Source organism: Typopeltis vanoorti, chromosome 22 (genome assembly GCF_054136105.1).
Source record: "Typopeltis vanoorti isolate ZY-2024b chromosome 22, IOZ_Tvanoo_1.0, whole genome shotgun sequence".
Classification (NCBI taxonomy): Eukaryota; Metazoa; Arthropoda; class Arachnida; order Uropygi; family Thelyphonidae; genus Typopeltis; species Typopeltis vanoorti.
In genome coordinates, this window is record NC_143570.1 from 14921202 (window position 1) to 14947296 (window position 26095).

A 26095-nucleotide genomic window follows, 5' to 3' on the forward strand; every position below is an offset into this window, starting at 1 on the left:
TGAATATTATGCTAAATATTTAGTAGATGAATTGTGTATAACAGTGAATTATATGCCTAAAGTGTGAATGTTGTGCGTGTGATTTAGATCATTCCTTTAGTATTGCTTTTGCCTGAGGTAAAATGCTAACCTCGTATTGTATCTGATATATTGTAATCCTTTTAGCTATATAATAAATATGTTTTCTTATGTAAGCCTATGAGTGATCTAAGCATGAGACTTACTTCACCAATCATTAAATTTCAGACCTATGTGTGAGGGAAATATACAAACAGTTTAGGGTTAATAGGCCATGACTGCAAAGTAAAAATATCTATAGCTTCCTAATTTACTTTACTAAATTATGTGGCACTTAATTCTGGGAAACTTCCCTAGGACAAGAAATTTCGTTCTTAGGCTCTGGTTGGCGCAACAAACCAAACAAATTTGTCAGAGTCCGAAAAGGGGAATGGCCCTCAGAGAACTAGTTTATAGATAATCTTAGAAGGCACTAGAGTGATAATAATAGATAAAATAACAGAAAGTAACGACATAACAACGCAGCCAACCGGGTGTATTTGATCCATAAAAGAGAGGAATCAAATCAAATACAGTGAGTTGGTTTCAGTCTCATGCAAAGAACCCAGAAAATTTTGGAAAGGGAAACTTTGAATTATGACCTTAGTATAACAGTGTAAGCTAAAAGTGTAAGTATGCCTCTTCCAACGAGTTCCAAGTTAAGCGATCTAGAGTTTTTCAAAAATAAGAACCCCCAGCAGATTTTTCTCAGTTCTCTGGAGACGACTCTGATGATGTGAGAACATTCTTTAGATATGCAGAAGAGCTTAAGAGGGTTGGTCGATGGAGCAACTTCCAATTCCTAACATTGCTTCGCGGCATGCTGATAGAGAAGGCGAGGAAAATTTTCCACTCGCACCCTGTTTTAAGAGGACCTTGAGTTATGAGAATTTTAAAGAGACACTCACCTCTGAATTCTCCAGGAAGGGGGTGGGGGTGGGGGATTATTCAAACACCCAGTAAACTGTACAAATGTATGCAAGAAAAAGGGGGAGGAGTGACTAGCTTTCTAGTCACCCCTTCCGGTCGGGGCTCGCCTATGAATTGCAAGAGTGTTCACATGAAAAGGGTTAGAAGCCTTAACGAGTATTATGAAGTAGCTAGAGAGAAGGAGAGAGTGCTGGAAGACTTAGATCAGGCCTTTGAGATAAGAAAATTGGGGCTGGGGGAATCAAAGGAAGGGACTCCCCAGGAGGACAAGGGCCTGTCGACCACAAGTATAGACAATGAAGGCAAGCTCTATAGGATGCAGAGTGTGACCCTGCCGGAGGCACAAGGTGAAGGAAACCTCGCCCTGGCGGAAGGACTCGTAGAAGAAGCCGTGCAAATTCCTACTAGACATAGGAGCCCAAGTTTCAGTCATTCCTTATTTGATGTTCAAAAGGCTTAGCTCTCTAAGTGCCGAGAATCTCATCGAGCTTCAGCAACCCCACACACTAATAGGTATTGCCAGGATCGAGCTTTCTTCCTCTACAAAAATAAAAAGTACAGATATTCATACCTTGTTTTCCCGTAAACCTCACGTACGAACTAATAGTTCTCCCTGAGATGTCAGGCTTGAGCAATCAGGTTGTTCTGGGTCTGGATTTTTTGGAAAAAAAATCAATTCATATGCGATTTTAGAAACCAATCACTGTCCCTTTAAGGGAAAACCGTCCAACCCAGACACAGCCCTAATGAGGGGGTGGGGGGCAAAACAAATGAAACCATGCAAATTGAAGTGAGTGCATTAGAGAAGGATCATGATGAACGGAAAGAAAGGCTTGCACACAGTGCCACGAAACTGCATGACTCCGATCTTGTTAAGGAGGAACTTAGGGAATTGTTCCAGACAGCATACAGGGAATACCCCAAGGTATTTACAGAGGGAATCACTTTCCTCTGCTGTACAAATGTGGTAGAGCACACAGTGTAGGTTACCTCGGAAACCCCAATATATACAAGACAATATAAAACACCCCTGATACACCAGGACAGATTAGAGAAACTCTTGATAGAGTATGAGAAGGCGGAAATTATCGACAGGTCGAATTCCCGTTGGAACAGCCCTTTCATTCTTGTTGAGAAATTGAATGGAGATCTCAGATTTGTGCTAGACCTGAGGGAGGTCAACAAGGTTACCAAACCTATCGACTTCCCGTGTGCACAATAGAGGAATTGCTAGTCCGCCTGAAAGGAGCAAGAATATTCTCGAAACTAGACCTGAACTCTGGCTATTACCAAATCTCCCTCAGGAAGGACAGACAGTATTTTGCCTTCACCACAAAGTGGCAAAAATACCAGCTGTGCCGACTTCCCCAGGGAGCATGGAACTCGGCCATGAGCTTTCAGAGTCTCATGAACACCGTGTTAGCTGACATATTAGGCAAGGGAGTCTTGTGCTTCCAGGACGACCTGCTAATCTACTCATCTACACTAAGAGAACACAAGGAAATTCTACTGAAAGTTCTGGACAGACTGAGTAGAGTCTGTCTGTCACTTAAATGCTCAAAATGTAGATTCTTTTTGAAGGAAGTGGAATATCTGGGATATATAGTGAACGATACAGGGATAAAATCATCCAAGGATAATGTGAGTGCTATACTGGGAGCAAAGCCTCCCTCCACAGTGAGAAAAGTCAGGAGATACCTGGGGATGGTAAACTTTTACAGGAAGTTTATCCCTCAGTGCTCCAGATTAATGGATCCCATAGTGAGACTTACAAAAAAGGGGACCAAATTTGCATGGAAAGGAGGAGCAGCAGAGAGTGCATCAAGCCTTGCATCAGGCTTTGACCTTAATGCCTGTACTCACGTATCCAAAGCTTGGACAGACTTTCTTCCTTGCTGCTGATGCCTCTAAGAACACTATTGCTGCCAGTTCTGGAGCAAGCAGAGGGAGAGAATTTCAGGCCAATTGCCTTTATAAATAGAAGACTGTCTCCCTCTGAGCGGAGCTACTCTGTGATTAAGAAAGAGGTCCTGGCAATCATATGCAGCTTTAGAAAGTTTTGATACCTATTACTGGGACAACACATCATCCTCAGGTCAGATCACAAGCCCTTATCCTTCATTTCTTCGATGAAGGATAAGAATCAAAGAATTGTGCACTGGTACTTAGAGATGCAGGAATACAATATTGAAGTAAATTATATTCCTGGGAAGTCAACTGTGGTAGCCGACTACCTATCCAGGTCACTAGACCCCAGTCCTCTTGGGAATTCTCTTGGGAATGATGCTATTAGACAGACTGCTGGAACATGTTTTAGTTTAATGAACTCTCCTGGCTTCTTGATATACTGTATGTTCTTGTGATATGATTGCTGCAAAGTATAGCAGTGCATGCATTTCATTACCTTTGGTAAAAGTGAGAAACTTTAGACTGGGTAAATTAAACTGGCATTCTCCACTCATCAGTCTACGAACCGAATCGCTCTACAATTACCTTCACCAATTTTGCATCATTAGCAGCAAAATGTCACATACCTATGCCACCAATACACCGTCCATTCCTATGCTCATCAATTTCAAATCCAATTTGTCATGTAACATTTATGAAGTGTATTCACAAAATCTAGAAAAATTACCATAAAAGAAACAAAAATTGCACTTGAAACTCAAAGGGATATTTAATTAACTGTAAATTAATTATACAAATGTTTTATATATTTCTAAAACCATCATCAGTTTAAAATGGGAATTCCAAGAAACCCACAATGTAGGTGCATGAAGAATGGCATCTTTTTCATGTATGGTCATGAGAAAGCCAGATAATATTAAGTTGATATAGGTATGTGTATTCCTCAAAAAAACAGTCAGTGAAGACAGTCAGTCAGCAAGGTTGAGCTTTGGACAGTAAAGGACCTCAGAACTTTCTTTAAAACGAAAACTATTGCACAGGTGCTCCTGTGCAATAGTTGTGAATCATCCAGAGGAGCCTGCAGTTACTATTCATAATTTCGTGTTCAGCAGAAAATTTGTGACTTTTTTGGATTTGATATAGAACTGGTGTTCAGAAATGCATTTAGTGATGGATCAGCCTGTTTGACCAATCCATCACTAAATGCATTTAGTAAATTAAAATAGCTTGTCATTATGTGGAATTGAATAGACATCAGGTAGCAGCAAAGATTATCTGTACTTTATCCAATGGGAATAACAAATCAGATATCAGCTAACGCCCTTTTATTCCCTTATAGGGAATAGGGGAGGCCTTTATACCCTATCTAGCTTTTGGAGACTGAGTGGGCAGTTCAATCTTCACCAGTAGCCAATCAGAGATAGCTAAACATGTCTATCACTAATTATAGGCAATCACATATGAAGAGGCTGACAAACAAGTGCTGCCATTTAATGGTGTCCAACCCTAACAAGATATGTTACTGTCTGAAATAATGTGGGTATAACGGTCGATTTTCTTGAGTTTATGGGACGAAAAAACCTGCTTGTCCATGCCAGAGATTGACTAACTCAGGAACTAGTCGAAAACAGGCTTAGAAAAAGTTCCTCTAGTCAGCGACTAGACTTGCACCTAAGTCTAATTTCGAGCAACCAAGCACAGAAGATGCAAGCGCCACTTCCACTTAGCTACATAGGACTTTGGGAATAACAAAACTGATCTGATTAATAGATTTAAATGTGGTTGAAAGACGAAATTTGTTAAGGATACAAAGAAACACATTCAGAATATCATTAATATAAGGGACTGAGATTCTATGAGTCATTAGTCTTTTAGAAGTGTATTTTTCACTTGGTTAGACTATAATAAATTTAGTTTAATTCTTTATCCAAGTGTGAGCAAACAAAGTTTGCACCTGAAAGTATCTTCAGAACTGGGGTAAGGTAGTACAATACAGGGCAACTCGTTGCAAAGGTGGAGCAAGCTTACATCACTCCTATCTCAGTATCTCCCATAATGCAAAACACAGAGGTAGTACAACAAAATACAGTTGTACTACCTTACCCCAGCCCTGAAGATGCTTTCAGGTGCAAACTTTGTTTGCTCACACTTGGATAAAGGATTAAACTAAATTTATTATAGTCTAACCAAGTGAAAAATAAACTTTCAACATCTTTCTCTAAATCCAGAATAATTTAATAAAAAAAGTGGCACACCTTTTGGCAACTCCTATAGGTAGAGATGACCTTGCTATTGCTTCTGCCTGGTATCTCCACTTCTGGGCCTGGCTCCCACTGAAGAGACCTCAATAAAGGTCGAAACTAGTCTGGGTAGTGGCTCTTCCCTTAATGCATAACACTATACATATCTAAGGAGATGTGTTTTGCATTATGGGAGATGCTGAGATAAGAGTGATGTAAGCTTGCTCCACCTTTGCAACGAGTTGCCTGGTGTTGTACTACCTTACCCCAGTCCTGAAGATACTTTCAGGTGCAAACTTTGTTTGCTCACACTTGGATAAAAGATTAAACTAAATTTATTATAGTCATTTAGAAGCAGGAGAAAAATGCTGATGATTTTCTCAATTTTTGGGTTGTAGTCATTAAGAGGTGATTTGTTTGATGGTTGAAATTTCTTTCTGAAATGATTTGGATGAAGAAACATCATGTGCTCTTGATAGTAGGAACTTAATATCATCTCTCTGTGAGATACAGTGCACTGATGTGCTATGAACATATTGAGCAAAGAAAGACAGTTCATGGTAACCTGAATAAGGAACAATCTATTTCTAAGTGGATATAATGAAAAAACATAGTACCTTAGAAACAAGAATGAAATGGAAAATTTTATTGCTTTGAAGGCTATTTTTTTGTAGGAAGACATTAATTCTTGACATGATTTATTCCAGATTGCAAAAAAAAATGTTATCTATGAAATGAAGCCAAAGTGGAGGTTTTAGATCAAAAGTAGAGAAACTTTTCTTTGAGATGATCCAAATAAGTTTGCCAGATTTGAGGAAATAGGGTAGCCCAGCACAATTCCTTCAATCTGTCTGTAAAGCTTTCTATTCCGGATGAAATATCTGGAGTTGACAGCAAACTTAAAGAGGCTCACAATGTCAGATAGAAATTTAGAAGAGAAATGTTGGTAAAGAGTGAGGTAAATCGCACCATAAATGATTAACTGACACTCCAAACTTAAAAATTCAACCAAAATATCATCTGGATGTACAAGATATATTTTATCTGTCTCTCGCCCACAAAAGTTTTTATTTTATTTTTTTTAATTCGTGAACCTATAGTACATTTATACCACAGGTGGGTTAAGGATTTGGATTTTTATATATTTTTAAAATTCATTTCATATTTTTTTTGTATTTTTCATTTATTTCACCTGGTCTGGAAACACTATTCTAGACACGAAACTAATCAAGCTACTTCAGGCATCTAATAAGTGAGATCTTACACCAGGCGATGAAATTCATTTTCCACTTAAAATATAACACAGAAAAACTTACCTGGCCTGGACACTGGAAGACTGACAGATTAAGAGCTCTTTCTTGATTCAATCGTTGGTGGTGCATGGCCATTCTGAGTTCGTGAAGCAATTTGTCTGGTTACTTCCGATAACAAACCAGACTCCAGCCTACTAAATATGGGACTGATCACTGAATTCAGTTTGTCTTCTTACAGAGACAAGATATGACAGTACTGACTAGTTTTCAATGAAATAATTTTCTTCCAAATTGGTACTGTTTGTCAGGCCTCCAATTTGATCACCTTTTAACATTGTAATCTTCTAAAGCAGGGGTGGGCAACCTTTTTAAGTGTGCATGTCAACTACTGTATGCAAATTTGGTCTCTTAGTTTCCAAGGGGATAATGGAAAGGATGAGGATTATGGAAAGGCTGGGAAAAAAAAAAAAAAAGAGTTAGAGGTGAGGATTATGGAATTGTAGATTATAAGGACAAAGATTGAGAATATGTAAACACTGCAGACATTGGTAGACAGCAGAAAGTCAAGTGATACAATAGTCTATGAACTTTTGAAAGAGTGTTATAGGATGTTAGGTGATGAAAATTTTCAGTATGTGGAAAGTGGGAAAAGGATGGGGGGGGGGGGCATCTAGTTTTCTTTCACAATAGTGGGTATGGAACATTTTGCTTGTTGAAGTGGTGAATGCATCTAGTGTGAATGGTGAACGAGTTTAAGAGAAGGTATGACAGCAGGTTTGGGCAATGTATGAACTCAATGAAGGTCTCTGATAACAATAATTTAATCTTTCCCAAAACATTTTTTGAGAATACTTGAATAGTAATTCATGATGCAACCTCAGTCTTGGTTTGAACTTTATTTCTGCAGTGACTACTCATTGATTTCTCTAACATATTTTAAATATGTACAGCCATTATGTCCTTGCCCATTTGAGTGGAATCTAGCAGTACTCAGACATACATTGCTAATGGGAACCCTCCTGCTTCTAATGAACTGATTAAAAACTTGGATCTGATCATTATCAGGTGAGTGAAACAAATCCACAATCATGTGCCAGTGTAATTAATATCTAAACGCTGATACTGCTGTTATCAGATTCCTCAGCATCAAACTAGGCATTACATTCACTAAACTATTATTGATCCTTCAGCCAGTATGTACTAACAAAGCTCCTTTTTTTAAATAACCACATTTTAAATCACTAAGACCAATTAGAAAGAACAATTTAGGATTCTTTTCATGTAAGGAAGAAAGGAACTGTGAATTTTATGTCCAAAAAATACTCATTAGGATAGATTATCAATAAAACATCTTTCCAAATTGCAACATATCACAAATGAGAAATTATTTTTCACACTAGACTGAAATCAGGTGTAATCCTTTTCAGTTTTAATTAAACAATTAAATTACACAATCTTAAACATTACCTTAACATAGCCTTCTATTGAAAATTTATTATACAGGAGAAGACCATCTTCATTAAATGTGCGAAAATCAAAGCTGCAGTTCATTTCAGCACGTTTGTATCCAGAAATTTTTAAATGAGATTCTGATGTTGAAAATGTAACAGGAATTACTTGTTCATACTGGAGGGGGAAAAAAAAGATAGCTATTAATTTCATATTCAAAATATTAGACAGCCTTGAAATATAATTTTAATTAACTATACTGAGATTAACTATGAGTTAAATAGTTAATATAAATAAACAATTAGAAAGATATAATACAATATAAAAAAACAATTGATCAACTAATTTTCAACATGAATTAAAATATGAGCTTAAACGCTACACTCTACTTTCTTTTGGAAACAAATTACATGTAGACATCCTAATTGCAAATATTTTTTATATGTAGATGGAAATTTACTTACAGCTTGGAGAGAGTCTTCCTTGATGTCTTTAGTTATATCTCACATCAGTGATTTCTTTGTTCATCATCATCAAATTCCTGATACATACACCATCAAGAGGTGTACAGGATATGATAGTGCTACATGAAAAACATCGCCACTAACTGACTATCTACAATTTTCCTCCAAATCAGTCTGTTACCGGTCAAGACTCCAACATTATCAGATCTTATATTTCATCTTCTAATGCACTTTTTACTGTATCAATCCACCTATATCTTGGTCTTCCTTTTACCTGTCAACCTGGCAGAGAACACTTGTTTTGCTAATCTTTCTTTGTTCCAAGCAAAAATATGCAAGCATATCAGAGTTTCACTTGCTTAAGTACCACTGTGCATGCAAGAAAATGCTAATGGAATAATTTGCCATGATGGGTAAATGACAGCACCATATGATCAAAGAAATTAAAATGTGAATAAAAAAAAGATCATTAATGATGTGCATTTTGGTTTAAGCCAATGAAGTACAATTTGATCAGCTAAGTCCCAAATTTCCAGCCCATTCTCATTCATTCAGTATCCAGTAAATGCCTACTAATGGGCACACCATGTGAAGGTGAGGATTCCTTAAAGGCAATGTGGAGGTCTCCTTCCAGTTATCTGGCTTTGATCCTTAAGAGACCCCTTCTGTCACAGTAGCCTGAACGTCCCTTGAGGATATGTATGGGGGGGGGGGGGCTGGAAAGTTCTGATAAACACCTACTAGAACAAAAATAATATTAAAGCAACTGATAACCACAAGAAAGAACATATTAGTAGTAGAGTTATGAAGGTAACATATTCTTATATCCTCGTATGTTCTTTCCTGTGGTTATATCAGTTGCTTTAATATTTTTGTTCTAGGAGTTTATCGAGACTTTTCAGACCCCTCCCCCCAGTATATCAGGAAATTGATGATGATGATATATTGCATCCCACAATTCTGAATGTTTGCTGCACTACTTTTATATATTTTTCTCTTAACAGAACAAAAATTAACAGTAAACTGTTGAAAGCCTTCGGTACTGCTTTTCACTATAATTTAAAATGTTGGTGAAAAAAAAAAACTGTCCTTCATAAGTATATGAATCAATAGACCAAAAATATCTTCTTTAATTACATCAGTTATTTGTGGATACTTAATCATTCTTATTAAAAACTCAGATTAGCTATATCGGAACCTACATCTAAACTAACTGGATTTGGGCTACTACGTCGCCTTTGGACAACCTTAAACAACATTAAAACTGGCCATGACAGTTCTAATGTAGTTTAATCCGACTCTCCTGCTTATGACTGCAGTTATCACTCTCAAACTATTGACCATATTTTATTGGACTGTCCGATATATGCTTTTGAGGGCACTATACAAGATATACATAATGTTACAACAGAAGCTATAAACTGGCTTGAAAAATTGAAAATTTCTTTGTAAAACTTTCTTTTATGTGACTTTTAGTTGTCATACATCTGTTACATTGGTATATGTTTCTCGCTGTAATTTACAATCATACATAAAACTTTAATGTGAAGCAGTGGAAAGAACATTTTTGAACTTCGCTAAGAGATGATTCAAAATGATTAATCCCTGGCACCTAAAATGCTGAATGGCCCCATTTTTCAATCTCATAACAGCAGTCTGTAGCTTGGCTACCACATCCACATAAAAATTAAATTTCATAAAGCATAGCTACAAACCATTAAAAGTGCTACTAAGGCCACTGCAGATGTTCATATTTAATTCTAGTGTGTAGAAGCATAGTCTATAAACAAAATTGATGCATCAATAAACATATGCCGTTCATCAAAACCATTTGTTATAATTCCATTAATCCATTCTCATCACTGTAAAATGCAAGACTCCACTCATTAAAAAATTTGCTAATGAACCAAAAAACAAGGTGGTCTTTGTGACCTTTGGAGGAGATCCAATCTTTCAGTGTGTCCCTAAGATTTCAGCTTATATTTTGTAAGCTTTATGATATGCACAATGAATAATCTCTCTCTCTCAAGATCACTTATCTTCATTTATCAAATAGAGCAATTATGTAAACAGCAGCTAAAATCTGGAACAGTTCAATATAAACCTGAAAGTGCAGAACTATTATCATCCACAGTTGAAGTAACAAGGTAGTTTAGAAATTGGAATCAATACTACAAGGGTAGTATTGTTTCCAGTATTGTTTTCTGTAAAGTTCTCAGCCTAACAATGAAAAAATGCATTTATAATTTCAAAATTATTTTTCAACATAATCTCCCTTAAGACTAAATTAAAATACCCCTCTACAGCTGCAATCACCTCTTGATTCGAAGAAAAACGCTGACTAGTGAGGAAAAGTTTTAGTTTTGGAAAGAAATAGAAGTCAGAGGGAGCCAAATCTGGGGAATAGGGTGAATGTTCCAACAATTCATAGTGCAGATCCCTTAATTTTCCCATTGTCAAAACACCTTTGAGTGCAGGTGCATTGTCCTGATGAAAGATGATTTTTCTTCTTCTGCAAACCAGGTCTTTATTCATGAATTTTTTCGTCTAGTCTGGTTAAAAGATCAGAATAATATTCCCCAGTTATTGTTTTACCCTTTTCAAGATAATTAATAAACAAAATGCCTTTAGCATCCCCAAACACCGATGCCATGACCTTTCCTGCTGATGGAACCAACTTTGTCTTCTTCGGTGCTGAGCAACCAGCTTCTGTCCACTGTTTTGACTGCTGTTTGGATTCTGGTGTGGAATGGTGAATCCAAGTCTCATCTATAGTAATAAATCGACACACAAAATCAGTTTTATTCTTGTTAAAATGCTCCAAGCACTGTTCAGAGATTTCCATGCGAGTGCATTTTTGATCTGCTGTGAGCAAGCGCAGCACCCATCTTGCATAAAGCTTTTTCATTTGCAATTCTTCATGCAAAATATATCCTACACGTTCTTTTGAAATGCCTATAGTCTCAGCAATTTCATGCACTTTGACTCGCCAGTCATCCAATACCATATCGTATGCTTGATCAATGATTTCTGGTGTTGTTACACTTTCTGGACATCCTTCACATGGATCATCTTCAAGGCTGGTATGGCCACATTTAAACTTGAAAACGAAGGAAAAGAGTGCCCATAAACTTTTATGAACTTCAAACGAATTTCTTTTGGCATTAAACCTTCTTTTACAAAGAATTTCATAACACGATACCTCAATTTTATCCATTTCAAGGGATACAGACAACACTTTTGCTTCAGACAACTGTATAAAATAAACTACTTGATAGAATGACTTGCAATTTCACATGGATGCTTATGGCAGAGCTGATAGCGTTGCCATCTATGATCAAGGCTGAGAACGTTTCAGAACACCCTAATATCATTAGATACTGGTTCACATGACTGGGTATTTTATAACATGTTCTGATTTTGCAAAAAAGGCAGAATTTTTTTTTTATTAAACAGAAAAGGCAGTCATAAAAACTGACTATAAAGATATCTAGATGTCTTGAGTAATTACTTTAAATAACTTAAATGAAACAATAAGTGACAAAATAGTGGTAGAAAATATTCAACAGGAATGCAGTTGAAATACTTGAAGAATAAAGTCCTCAAAAACCTGAAATATGGAAAGTAGCTGGGGGTAAGTGATCTTCAGCTAGAACAGTTCAAATATGAAGGTATACAACATTTATAGTGACTAGCTACACTACCTAATTCATAAAGCATGATCAGAAAATCCAATTACATATAACTGGAGTAGAGCTCTCGTAGTATCTATCTATAAAAAGGAAAATAAAACAATGTGTAAATTAGAGTAATTTCCCCTACTGAATGTTTCAGTTTATGCAAGAACTTAAGCAGCGAATAAAAATTGAAAAGAGATACTTGAACAAGCTAGATTCAGGCCAAATTTGCCAGCATGGTTGGGTGAGTGGTTAGCATACCTACTCTCTAACAGACTGTGATTTCAAGTCATACCATAGGAATGGTTATTTGTGGTTTTCTTTAGGTGGGAGATGAATTTCATTGCCCATTGTGAGACCACTGCCTTATTGGAGGCCTGAAGTGACTTGAAAAAGTTCCATGCTTGGTTTCCAGACTATGTAAAAAAAATATAAAAAATAAAAATTTAAAAAAAATTATACATATATAAAATAAAAATAAATCCTTAGCCTATCCATGGTACAAAAAAAAAAAAAAAATGTACCAGCATAAGTTTGCAAATAACCTTTCATGGGTGGGAGTAACATAAAAAAATAGGTGTCATTTAAATTAAGGGGATATTAAATCCCACATTGTTTTAAAACCGAATAAGAAACTCAAAGATTGGAATCAGAGAGTTTCATGCCGAATATATTAAACTATAAAAGTATCGGCGATTTTACCACCTTTGCTGCAAGTTGCCCGAGATTGTACTATGGTCTAGGACTACTTGCATTAGTTAAATACTTTTTAGTTTACTATATTTGGCATGAAACTCTCTGATTCCAATCTTTGAGTTTCTTATTCGGTTTTAAAACAATGTGGGATTTAATATCCCCTTAATTTAAATAATGTTTATATCGCCAAAATGAAGCCTATTGGCTCTTTATATTTAAGTAAAAATAGGTGATTTCAGGATCAGAGTTTCACTTCAGAACAAGTAGTTGAGAAATTATGGGAATATAACAAGAGTTTTGAAAGTTTTTCCACTTGGTTATACTATAAATTAAAGATGCCAAGAAATTATACTCTTGATTTAATCCTTTACCCAAGCAAACAAAGTTTGCACGTGAAATAACTTCACAATTGGGCAACTTGTACATAGAAGCTAATGACTTCATACCACTTGTCTTAGTATTCCATAATGCAAAGCACACATCCTTACAGACACGTATAATTCCATGCATCATGGGAAGGGTCACTTCTGGCTCCCACTGAACTCTCATCAGTGGGAGCCAGATCCAGAAGTGATACCAAGGTTGAAGTAATGCAGAAGTCTTATTAACCTTTATATAAGGTTGCCCAGCCGTGAAGTTACTTAACACACAAACTTCGTTTACTTACACTTGGATAAAGGATTAAACCAAGAATATAATTTCTTGGCATCTTTAATTTATAGTATAACCAAGGAGGAAAACTTTCAACATCTCTAATCCAAAGTATTTTACATATATGGAAATATGGTTTCTGCATTACTTCAACTTTGGTATCACTTCTGGGTCTGGCTCCCACTGATGAGACCACAATCAAGGTTAAAACTGGTCCAGGCAATGACCCTTCCCATCATGCATGGCATTATACATGTCTGTGAGGATGTATGCAAAGTACACACTACATGCCTCTGAGGATGTGCGCTATGCATTATGGGATACTAAGGCAAGTGGTGTGAAGTCATTAGCCTCTATATACAAGTTACCCAGTTATGAAGTTACTTCATGTGCAAACTTTTTGCTTACACTTGGATAAAGGATTAAATCAAGAATACAATTTCTTGGCATCTTTAATTTGTAACAATATTTATGTTCTGCAGATATGACAATGGTATATAAAAGGCCAAGAGAAAAGCTGTTCAAAATGTTAAAATGATATGCTGTATATCAAGCAGTATATCCATATTTAAATTTGAAGTCAGAAGTTAGAACTGAAAGGGATAAAGAAATATGGTCTGATGCAAAATCAGATTTAAGGGTACGCTATCACCACTCTTATTCATGATTATCTATATAGAAATTACAATAAAGAAAGAGACATTAATCCTAACATCAAAACTGGAGATATTCATCTCAGCTCTTTATACTTTGTGGATGATGGTATATTCTTACAAGTCCATAGGATTTCTTAATGAAATTGAGCAACTGCCAACAAATCTGGAAAGAAAATCAAATCGAAATTTCTATAAAAATAAGGAGGACATTAAAAGCATCAGCTGCATTCTAAATGGAGAACTTGTAGAATAATTAAAATATTTCAGCTATTTAGAATTTTTTTTTTTTTTTTTTTTTTTTTGTGAAGATGCCAATTTAAATATGAGTAAAAAACAACTGAATTAGCAAAGCTGGTATGGTGAGGCATTAGTAGAATAATTTTGTATGGAAAAAGAAAAATTAATCAAACTAAACTAAGTATAGCGTGCAAACCAATTTTAATTTCAGATCTAAGAGTTGGGTTAGAAATAGTTGATCAAAGACTGGAGGCCACAGATATGAGTTCTGAGAAAAATTAGGAAAGTGAACTGATGGCATAAATGGTGGAATCATGTTAAAAATGAAGATATTAAAAAGGAACTTGACACTGTTAGTATTCAGAGAGTGTGTGGGTGAGCAGAGAGAGAATAGGTGGTATAGTCACTGACATAATAGGAGAAAGGAAAGGACAGGACAGCAAAACGGTTGTTACTAGGATGGAATGAAAAATGACTCAGAGGAAAACCAAGATCTAGGTGGACTGAATCCAAAGTGCCTTGCAAGACAAATAAGATGAATGACAATTTTGGAGTCAAATGATTAATAGGAATTATTAATAATGTAAACTTTCAAGTGGTAATTTGATGAAGTAGCAGTCAGTTGTATAGTCTATAGTCCCCTCTTTATCACTGGAATAATGAATGGCATTAATAAATGTGTATACTTTTACCATCCTCTTAAATACGTACAATCCTGCAGTAACATATGGGAAGCTGGGGTCCAGTCCTGATTTCCACTTTACATCTAAAATACATCTCATATGTTATCTTCATCAGAAGAATGAGTATTGTTTTCAGATTTTAATATCATTTTGCATATAGAGCAAAACAAGTGAAATATTCACAGTGAAAAGACTGAATCAAGAATAATGAATTACAGTCTGTCCATCATGTAACATTAAGAGAAAGCAAATGCTCAATTGCATGAGTGTAAAGTCAGGTGTGGCTTATCTTGTTAACTGTTTATCTGCCTCCTACTCTTGCTCTTCACAATATAATCATGGCACATGCCACATGATGTGATTATAATTCTAGTATATCTAGAATTGTGGAATGTTTATTCCTTGAAATGACAATGTAACTCAATGTGCTGGTGAGCTCACGATTTTCTCAAGCAATCGCCTAAAGGCAAATTTGAATGCCATACAGTATAAAACATCTTTCCTTATTTCAATAACAATATATGTCAGGAGGCTCAAAGTTTCAGATAAGTTTGTTCACTGAACAACAGAGATTATACATGCAGATATCAAAATTTACATCACATTAGTACTAAAAGTATTAATACTATTAAAAGGTCCAAATGGAATATAAACCTGAAAACAGAGGAAAACCATAGAAACTATAAACAGCAAACTGATGAAAGCATTAAAACTGGAGAGTGAAAAGAAAAACAGAAAAAATGGACTCACTTGAAGGATACAATCATTGAGGCTGCCAGTGACTGCACAGGATTAAGAAACAAGCAAATAAAAAAAAAGCCATGGATTACCTAGGACATTCTAGACCTAATAGATGAAAAAAGAAAACACAAAACCTCCTTAAATGAAGAAAGCAAAGACAAATATAAATATATAAAAATATAATAAATAGAAAGTGTAAAGAAACAAAAGAACAATGGTATATAGAGAAATGTAAAGAAATAGAAGATTTAAAAAAACTGGGAGAATCAATAAAGCTTGTAACATTATAAAAGGAATAAGCCAGCAAAACAAGACAAGAAGCACAATTATCAAAAATAAACAGGAGAACATAATTATAGATGAGGAAGAAATTTTGGAAAGATGGAAGGAGTAATTAGAAGATGAAACAAGACGATATGGAAGAAATTGGTCCAACTATATTAAAAAATGAATTTGAATGGGCACTAAATGAATTGTTGGCTAACAAGACACCAGTCGTTGATAACATCCCCTCAGAATTAATAAAATATTCAGGAAACTTTCACACTTGTTTGCATTATTTACTTTAGGAATAGATATGATAGAGTATTGTGTAAAGTTTTTGGGAATGATCCCTGTTTCATATATATCCTCTATGAGCTTGAAAAGGTATAACTAAGTCATACCTTTTCAAGATCATAAAGGATATATATGAAACAGGTATCATTCCCAAAAACTTTACACAATACTCTATCATACCCATTCCTAAAGTAAATAATGCAAACAAGTGTGAAAATCATCAAACAATAAGCTTAATATTACATGTTTCGAAAATGCTACTAAAAATTATACAAAAAGGGCTAAAGAGCCTTCTTTGTTCAGGAAACAAGAGAAACAATCCTGTTCTACGAACAGTTATCAAAAGAAGGCTTGAGAAGAATCAAAATACTCTGATAGTCTTTCTTCACTTGGAGAAAGCCTTCGATAGTATTGACTGGAACCAAATGTTTCACCTCCTAAAAACAATAAAGATAGATTGGAGAGATAGAAGGGTTATATTTAATCTTTAAAAGAAGCCCTAATAGAAACAGTTGATAAAACAAAATCCGCAATAGCAAGAATATGTAGAGGTGTAAGACAGGGTTGCTCTCTTTCACCTATACTGTTTAATCTCTACATTGAAGATGAAATAAATAAATTGAAAGAACTAATAGAAACAGGAATTAAGATAAATGGCATTGAAATTAACTGGCTACAGTTTGCAGATGGCATAGCAGTTGTAACTGATAAAGACGAACTGAAATCCACCCTGACAAAGATGGAGGAAATTTTCACACAGTATAGCCGAAAAATTAATTATAAGAAAACAAAACTATTAATTACAAGTAAAGCAAATTCAATGAAAATAAACCTGGAAATAAATAATAACCCAATTACATCAGGTATCCTCCTTTAAATATCTTAGTCTTATCACAGAAGATGGAAGAAACCAATCACAAAGGCATTCTACAATAGAAGAAACATTTTCACTAGTAAAGGACTTAGAATCCAGCTAAAAAAAAGGCTAGTGAAAACATATATATATGGAGCATTGCATTATATGGTTGTGAGGCCTGACGTTAACAAAACAAGACATCAAAAAGTTGGAGACATTTGAACTTTGGTGCTGGAGAAAGATGATGAAAATTAGTTGGATATAAAGAAAAAGTATTGAAGAAGTTTTAAATATAGTTCATGAAGAGCCACTAATGAACCACATCAATAAGAGAAGAAAAGGCCTAATTAGACACCATCTGACCAAGAATTTCATATATAAATAACATAATGATGCTACTGGCACTAAGAGTTATGAAGAGATAAAAAGGAGGTCACAAGGTAGGATGTGCTACTATAACTAACCAGTCTTTGGATTGATGCACCAGAGAAGAAGTACCATGGGGGAATAAATTTTAATTTTTAAAAATTCTTAAACAATCCAGCAGCCATATTTAGAAAACCATACAAGTACTATGATTCCTGAAGAATTCTGAATTGTTTGAGAATAAAAATATAAATATTCATTTATTTAATTCAACATTTCTTCAAGACACCAATGTTATCGAAAGTTAACAAAGAGCTACAAACTTAATGTACCTTCAGTGTTAAATTTGACTACTATCTGAGGGTAGGAAGATTTGTGTGCGACTCTTGAATGTATAGAAAGATAAAAATCCGAACACATTAAAGTTACAGTAAAAATAAATTAAAGTAATGTTGATTTATCAATGTTTCATTTAGAATGGAAGAAATATGAATCATAACTGAATACTTATTTTGATTATTGGACATGTTAAATTAAAAGGAATCAAACATTGACAAAATTATCTGACTTATTAAACTACATTAAGTCATATACTTTTTTTCTAGGTAACATGGACATCTTCAGGATATGGAATGACTTACCAAAAACAAAGTATTATGCATTATGTTATTAATATGACTTCTAAATGTTGAAGAAACATGACTGTCTTGATTGCACCCCTCCATGGACATCCTCTTTATTAGACATTATTGTTAGGCTAGATGGGTAATAATTCCCATCTAGAGTAATAATTCCCATTCAAGTGAATGGTATTCATCAATGCAACAACAGACTGATTCAATTAATGGTTTAGAATTTATGTATGTTGTAAGGTAGTTTTCTCTTGGTCGACTAAACCTATTTTGCCTTTTTTTTTTGTTGTTACAATTTACTTCAAGGATGGTGAAAAAAAATAATCCTGACTTTGACTGCTCACAGTAAAACAGCTGCAAAGAATTATGTGGTTCCCACACCCTATCAAATCTCTCTCTCTCTCTCTGATGCAAGCATAAGAGAGAGAGAGAGAATGTATTTTTTTTGGGGGGGGGGGATGCTGGTTTCCTATTAGGTATGAAAGATTGCAGTCTGGCTGTAAGAATTCTTTTTCATTTTTCTTAGGATTCCTGTAATGTATGGCATTACTTTTTGGAAGTGGGAAGGAAAAGAAGTTATTAAAGGCAATGGTATAAAATGAACTGTAATAATTTATGTGGGGTACAGCCATTGTAAAGGAATTCCCCCCCCCAAAAAAAAGTTGCTTGTTTTGATAACAAGGGGGTTCAGGGGTGAATATTCTGGGTGTGTTAGGTGTGCGGTTCTCATCCACCAAATAGCAATATCACCGATATTATATTTTTGTATTTATTCCCACTAAAGGTTATTCCCATAATTGTTTCCAGAATTTGTACGATTCTTAAAAGTAAACACAATATATTAATGCTTCATAAAGAGGACACTTTTCGAAGCGTAAACATTGCATCACATCCGTGTTAATAGCCTGGGTGTGCGTTCAAAATACATACACCTTTGAAAAGATGTACAGATGGTGCAAATTCTTAGAGTTCTAGTAGTTTTAAACTGCTCAGAAGGCGAGGCAGGGTGAGCTCAGAGACAATAGCACCTAGAGACTGTGATTGGTTATTGTGTCACCAATCTGACTGAACGTTGTCATTTGTCATGAGTTGCTGCTTTTGTTTTCTGAGTTGCATCTGTTTTGCGTGCGTGAAGTGTGAACTGACGTAGTAGGCTAGTTTTTAATATATAATTTTCGAGAAATTTATAACTTTTTTTGCTCATATTTACAATGGGAAACAGTATTGTAGCCGAAGGAGGTAAGCCTCGTCCTCCTCTTCCAAATTTTACGTCCTTTGAGCAATTCAAATATACCAACCAAATATAGCATTCTTCTTCATTATTGTTTTCTAATATATCTTATTATATTATAATATATCTAATAGAGTTGGGGACAATGTGTTTGCTGTAAGATATATTAAAACAAATCCGAGCTACAAAACAACAATGAAAAATTTTGCCATCATAATTGGATATGGAAAAATTCACCTTTGACCACATATGGTCAAAGTGATGTGAATCCGAGCTACAAAACAACAATGAAAAATTTTGCCATCATAATTGGATATGGAAAAATTCACCTTTGACCACATATGGTCAAAGTGATGTGAATTTTGTAGTGCAGATTGCATAAGCCACACAATAGCACACCCAACCAAAATGGGCACCCGACGCCACTGAACAAGTTGTATGTATTTTGTTATGGTGAGTTCTCTACATTGTAAATGGCTTCTCCCTCAGGAATTCTAATAACAGCAGTGTGATATGTCAACTCTCACAATTGGGATTGCAAAATCTGTAGCACATCAGTGCCATATATGAATAAGTAGTTAAGGAGAAGGAATCTGTTGATGTGTTTCTTGAACAGTTGAAGTTTGAATATTTAGAAATGCAATGAAGGCTGTTCCAAAGAACAAAAGTAGATGGAATAAAAGAGAATGACAAGAAGGTGGATAGTAAATGGATGTTGACTAGCATCTGCTCATGTTCTTATTAAATTAGTGGTTTTGAATTATTGAATTAGATAATTGGTTCAACAAAACAGCACTACTGAAAATTACTATAGGATTGGCAGATAAAGTAGAAATAATGTCAATAACAAAGTGATGTGTAAATTGTGTGTGCGTGTGCATGAATGGGTGTGCATAAGGAAGAGAGAGGAGTGATCAACTATTTTTAATACACCACTTCAAACATAAGAACAGTATTATAAGGTTTGGCAAACTTGAGATTCAAGTTGAATAGGCTGAGAAGCAGAGACTTGTATAAAAGTTTTTTTGGAAACAGAAGAGGTTATGGAAATGACCAGTTTGTGCTAAATAACAATACAAGCATAAGTCACTCTAGGAATAGAGAGAGGTGATCTTCCATAGGTATCTGAGTATTATGAAGGGTGAGGGAAGATGTGGTGTGATCTTTCTTGCATGAAATAAGCAGCAAACAGCAAAAAGTGGACAGTAGAAATAAGGTAGTTAAGATTTTTTTTATTGGTGGTTTGGATGCTGTCAGTTTGCAATTTTTAAAGGTTCTGCTTTTTTATTTAGGTAGCTTTCAGATACATACCTATGATATTTTTTAGAGTAATTGTGTTGATTCTATACATGATCCAAGTTCGAAAATCATAAATGACTAGATTTTTTTTTTTTTACTGTCCCATTATTAAACAATTTTTAATTAAGTTGCTTTCTTTTCTCTTAAAACAAATCATTCTTAATGATAATTTTTAAATTTAAAACATTTAATTTATATTTTTAAATTATTTAAATAATTTTTTAAAAATTTTTTAATAATAATTAATTCTTATTAATTATTTTTTGTATATTCACTTTGATATAATCATAAAAAAGGGGTAAACTCACCTGGCATGTATACAGCAATTCGCCATACTGTTTAAAAGCATATCCACCATTTTTCAAATCGGCTATCAAATTTGAATTGTTTACATACAAGTTCTCTAAACAGCCAGTAAAGTTAGAAGTTATCACAATACCATCTTGGTTGAAGTTTGATATTCCTCCAATGTACATCTAGAAATAAGAAATTTGGAGAATTTAAACATAATATGTAAATGTGATTTTTAAGATTTTAAGATAAAATTTTTAAGAAATGAACAACTTGCACCCAGCATTAGCAAAATTGAAAGTAATGTTTCCACAAAGTATAAATATTATGAACTATTACTGAAAAGACTAAATTTTTCAGGAAATGACAATATATACTAAAATGTTAATTAAAAAACTTTAATCAATACCTTCCAATATTTTGGCAATGTTATTACATTGTCATCTTCTGGGAAGATAAAACTATGATATGTTCATGCAGGTACTAACAACAGCAAATGAGGCTGAAGAAGGCAACTGGTGAGGGTCCTAGAGTGCTAAAGGTGTCCCCTAATTAGGTCTAAATTGAGTTGTCTTGGCTGTTGAGCTGATGTTCTTAGGATGCAAGCTTCCCAAATATGGGGTAGTCTCATGCACCCAAATTGGTTGAGGTTTGGGAAGTTTTTTTTAAGAGCTGAGGCTGATTCCAGGAATAATCTTTCATATTCATATTTGCTGTGGTGTAGTAAAGTGGCTTTCTTCCAGCATATTCTGGAATGGGTACCTAGTACATGGTCCACAAGTCCTGAGTGGCTGTATTGGTGAAACTGGATGTAGTCTTTGTGTTCAGATATCCTGATATTAGCTGACCTGCCTGTTTGGCTGTAGGACAGTTTACAACTGCAAGGGACATGGAATATTCCAGGTCTAGGGGAGTAGCTGGTCTCTGCTGGAGCAGATAAGGGATGCCAATTTCTTATATGGTTTGTAACAGGTCAAGGTCATATTTTTTTTAGAATTTTTGTTAGCTTTTCAGATGTGCCCCGGATATAAGGAATGGTGATAGATTTAGTGTAATCTCTATTATGAAGAGGGAGAGGTATTGTGGTTAACTGGTTTTAATATTTTCTGGATTTTTTTTTTTTTTGCAGGGGGGGGGGGGGGTTGTAGCCATTGGCTAAGACGGTGTTAAGGATATGGTTAAGTTCAATGGTAAGGGCATTGTTATCTGAACAGATTAATTTAGCACTGTTATATAGGGTTTTTATTATTATTATTTGACACCTCCAGGGAGTCCAAGGACTCATCGAGAGAGAGCACCTGCTCTTCAACTCCGTCACCACCATTCAATCACAACTGACTGCAACTACACAAATGCCATCTACCGCTGACCACCACTGATATTTCCAGAGACAATCACAAACATCCATGCCCACGCAGGATTCAAACCCGCAGCCTTTTGGCTGGAGAGCAGATATGCTATCCACTCGGCTAATGAGGCCGGCTAAATAAATATTATACACCTCCAGGTAGCCCAAAGACTCATTGGGTGAAGGCACCTGCTCTACAGCACCATCTCCGCCACTCAATCCACCAACTGACCACAACTATACCAACACCATCTACCGCCGACCACCATCACGAGTGTTTTCAAAGACAATCACAAACATCCATTCCCACGGCGGGATTCAAGCCCGCAGCCTTTTGGCTGTAGTATTGTTGTGTGTATGTGGGGGTGATTGCTGGTGAATGTATCTATCTGTATGGGTTGGTTTTCTGCAAACAGAGCAAGCCAGGGATCCATCAGGCTGGCATGTAATCAGAGTTTCTGGAAGAGGGAGACTGTTGTTTTCCTTTTCCAGGTGAACTGGATTCTGGGATGTTGATTGTTTAAGTGCTTTAAGACGTTGCAGAGTGTATCTAAGCCATGTGGCCAAATAGTGACAACATCATCCACATAGCGTAGCCAGACAGTGGGTTTTTTGTGGGGCTGAGTTTAATTCAAGTCTCCATAAAGAAGTTTGTCTGGGGTAGAGAGAGAGAGAGAGAGTGGAGAACCCATGGCTGTCCCCTCTATTTGTTTGTAGAATTTTCCATACCAAACAAAATAACCTGAGTTCATGATGAACTGAAATAGGGCTGAGATATCAGGAGGAAATTTGTTTGTATGAAATCTAAGGTATCTTTGAGTGGGACATTCGTGAATAAGGAGGAGACATCAAAACCGACCATTATGTCAGTGTTGGAGTGAGAGGAAAGTGGGCTGAGGTTTTTTTTTTTTTTTTTTTTTTTTTTTTTTTAATGTGTGATGGTGTGTTGCCAGTATAATGTGTGAGCACTTTGGCTAAATGTTTGGCTAATTTGTATGTGGGGGGAATCAATGACATTGATTCCTTTAGCACTTCGGCTAATTTATATGTGGGGGAGAATCAATGCCACTGATCAGATTTTTATGATCTCTTTCTGACAAAAGTTGAAAAGTGGCCTGAGTGTTGAGTGTTTGGAATGGTTGGGGGACATTTACCATGATTGGTTATACACAAATCGAAGTAGTAGGAGACCAGGTTAGCTTTATCTGTGATAATACAATAATACCTGGGGTGTAAGAGTAGTGTTGGGCAGAAGTTAAGGCTGACAGCTTTGGCTATGCTAGAGTCTAGAAAACATGGCTGCCTTTGGTCAGAATGCAAGTTTCCTGCTTTTAAGCTATCTTACAATTAGATTTCAATGTGGTGATAATTTTCTTCCAGGTATTCTAGGCTTTGGTATAGGCAGTATAGGAAGGTTATGCTGACTTCTTTTGTAGAGTGTTGCCACACCTGTAGGAAAACCAAGGCTTAGACAGCAGTTGAGAATTTAGGGTGGAGCAGGGAATAAATGTTTCCATGCTGATGAGAATTATTTTGGCAATTCCTTCTGCACATAGGTTTAGCTCAGGTAGATGGAAAAAGTAATGGTGTAGAAATTGCAAAGATCATCCAACTTGGCTTTCTGGTAATGCCATACAACACATGGATGTGAGTAGCTGTGTATGAATTGCTCCATGGGGAAAGAGAGCTGAGAAAGAAATGAGACTACATAGGCCTGAGCTACCCAGAGGACAGACAATGTTCACAGTGTACTCAGATGGGTCACCAGTGAAGAAGAGATCTAGGGTGTTTGGGATTATCTGGTATTGTGGTGGGTATATGCCAATTTGTGTGAGATCATTTACGATTGCAAAAGTCTCAGCTGGTGTTGTGGGCATTGAAGTATCCAAGAAAGATGACTTTCTGTTTGGAGAGTCAGATTGAAGAAAATAAACATTTCAGAAAAAGTGAATGAAAAGTTCAGTGTATAAACTTTTCTTTGATATCCATACACCAAGCCATTTCCCACGTCAGTACATGATCACTGTCACCAACCATAGACATAAATAGTCAATATTATGACCTTTTTCTTGACCACTAGTATTAATAAATTAAAGACTTAATTCTGTATGTTAGTCAAGTAAATAATAGTTTAAAATCCGACGTTTCACTGACTAATATCTGTCAGCATTTTCAAAGGATACACTGGTAAGCAATAGAAAGTAACAAAAACTAGGAAACTAACTGACAATTCTAAAAATTATATAAACTTATCACTGATACAATACGCGTGTCGCAAGTACAACATTTTATTGGTTGAGATATTTATTGTAATTTTCATGCAAGTTCATTTCTTTTTGGTTAAATGATCTGATTAGAGTTCCATATATCTGGTGGATTAGGCCTCGATTCTTATTTAAGTGACCAGTTGAACGGACAACTGTAGCAGCTTCTTTGAATGTTCTGAAATGGTAGTTCTCTTCTATGTAGGGCATATGACTCACATCCCATTCAATATTATGGTTGATAGAGTCAAAGTGGAAAGAAAGGCCTGATATATCTTGTCTGTTAAACTTGTTCCCACCAAACATCACCAAGTTGTTCAAGCATTAAGAAAGAAAGAACACATAGGCTATGTAAGGAATGAACAACTTGGTGATGTTTGGTGGGAACAAGTTTTCTAAGATGTCAATGACTTCTGAAAGTGGGATATTCGTGAATAGAGATGTGACATCCAGACTAGCCATAATATTATTTTCAGAGATATGGATGTTTTTTAATTACTCCAAGAAATGTTGGGAGTTCTTCATATAAGAATCCGTGTTGTGAATGTGTTCTTGTAACATTTTGGCTAGATATTTTGATAGTTTGTAAGTAGGGGAATGGATACCATCTACTATTGGATGTAATGGTGTACCTTCTTTATGGATTTTGGGAACACCATATAGTCTTGGAGTTAATGGATGCATAGATTTCAGTTTATTAAAAGCCAACCTTTGATGGCAGATAAAGTCACTCATCCTCAACATATCATTCATCGCAGAAGACAGGTATTATCAAAAGTCTTGTACATAGAGCTCACATGTGATCTGCTCTCCTGATTGCCCATTTTTAGATGAATTAAATAAAATTAAAAGCACTCTGATGTCTAATGGTTACAATGAAACTATCATTCAGAAAAGTATTGATAGTTATCATCCATTTACCAGACTACAATCAAATGTGAAATTTCAGTGCCCTACTTTAAAGAGACACCTGAGCATGGATTCTTCACAAATTTAATCCATACACTTCCTTCAAACCAGCTCGGAAACTCTTTTCTGTTATGTCCGTAAAGGATATATTCTACCTCTGTCCTTATATGATGACATGCATGTCATCTTACCTACTTTGGATAGACTGGCCACTCTGCTTTGATCAGAATCCAAGAACATCACAAGAATATATTGCATTTTTGGAATCAAAAGAGGATTTCAAATTTTGGATAATTAAGGCCAGAACCCATGGGTTCTGGCCTTACATCTCATATTGCTGACACTAAACACACATTTCTCTGGAACTAGACAAAGATTTTTCATTCCAGGTTCAAACTTGATTGCCCTTTACTTGAAACACTACAAAATTGTCCAAACCTTAACCGTTCTGACTGTATGCCAATCTCAAAATATTGGGAAATGATTGCCATTAACTGATCTCAAAAAATAATAATAAATCAATTTAATTTATGTTATTTTTACTTGCAGAAATTTACCATTGTTCCTTTGGACAAATGGTGTAATCTGTCAAACTCAGCACAACCAAGGCATAAGTTAGTAAGGACATGCTACGTGGCTCATGATTCATGTTTTGAATGTAGTTGCCAGTCTTTCTCTTTGACAATATCCATGTTAAAC

General features: G+C 35.5%; 1 protein-coding gene across 2 annotated transcripts in view; it reads right to left on the reverse strand.

Moving 5' to 3' along the window:
- The window catches only part of Nrx-IV (neurexin-4), a 491733-nt gene that overhangs the window by 281474 nt on the left and 184164 nt on the right, over positions 1-26095 (reverse strand). For both annotated transcript variants that reach the window (XM_090412013.1, XM_090412014.1), the window contains exons 7-8: positions 20893-21060; positions 7856-8014 (exon numbers count right to left, since the gene is read on the reverse strand). In XM_090412013.1, coding sequence (XP_090268139.1) covers positions 7856-8014; positions 20893-21060 — 327 coding nt within the window. The remainder of the gene's footprint in view (positions 1-7855; positions 8015-20892; positions 21061-26095) is intronic.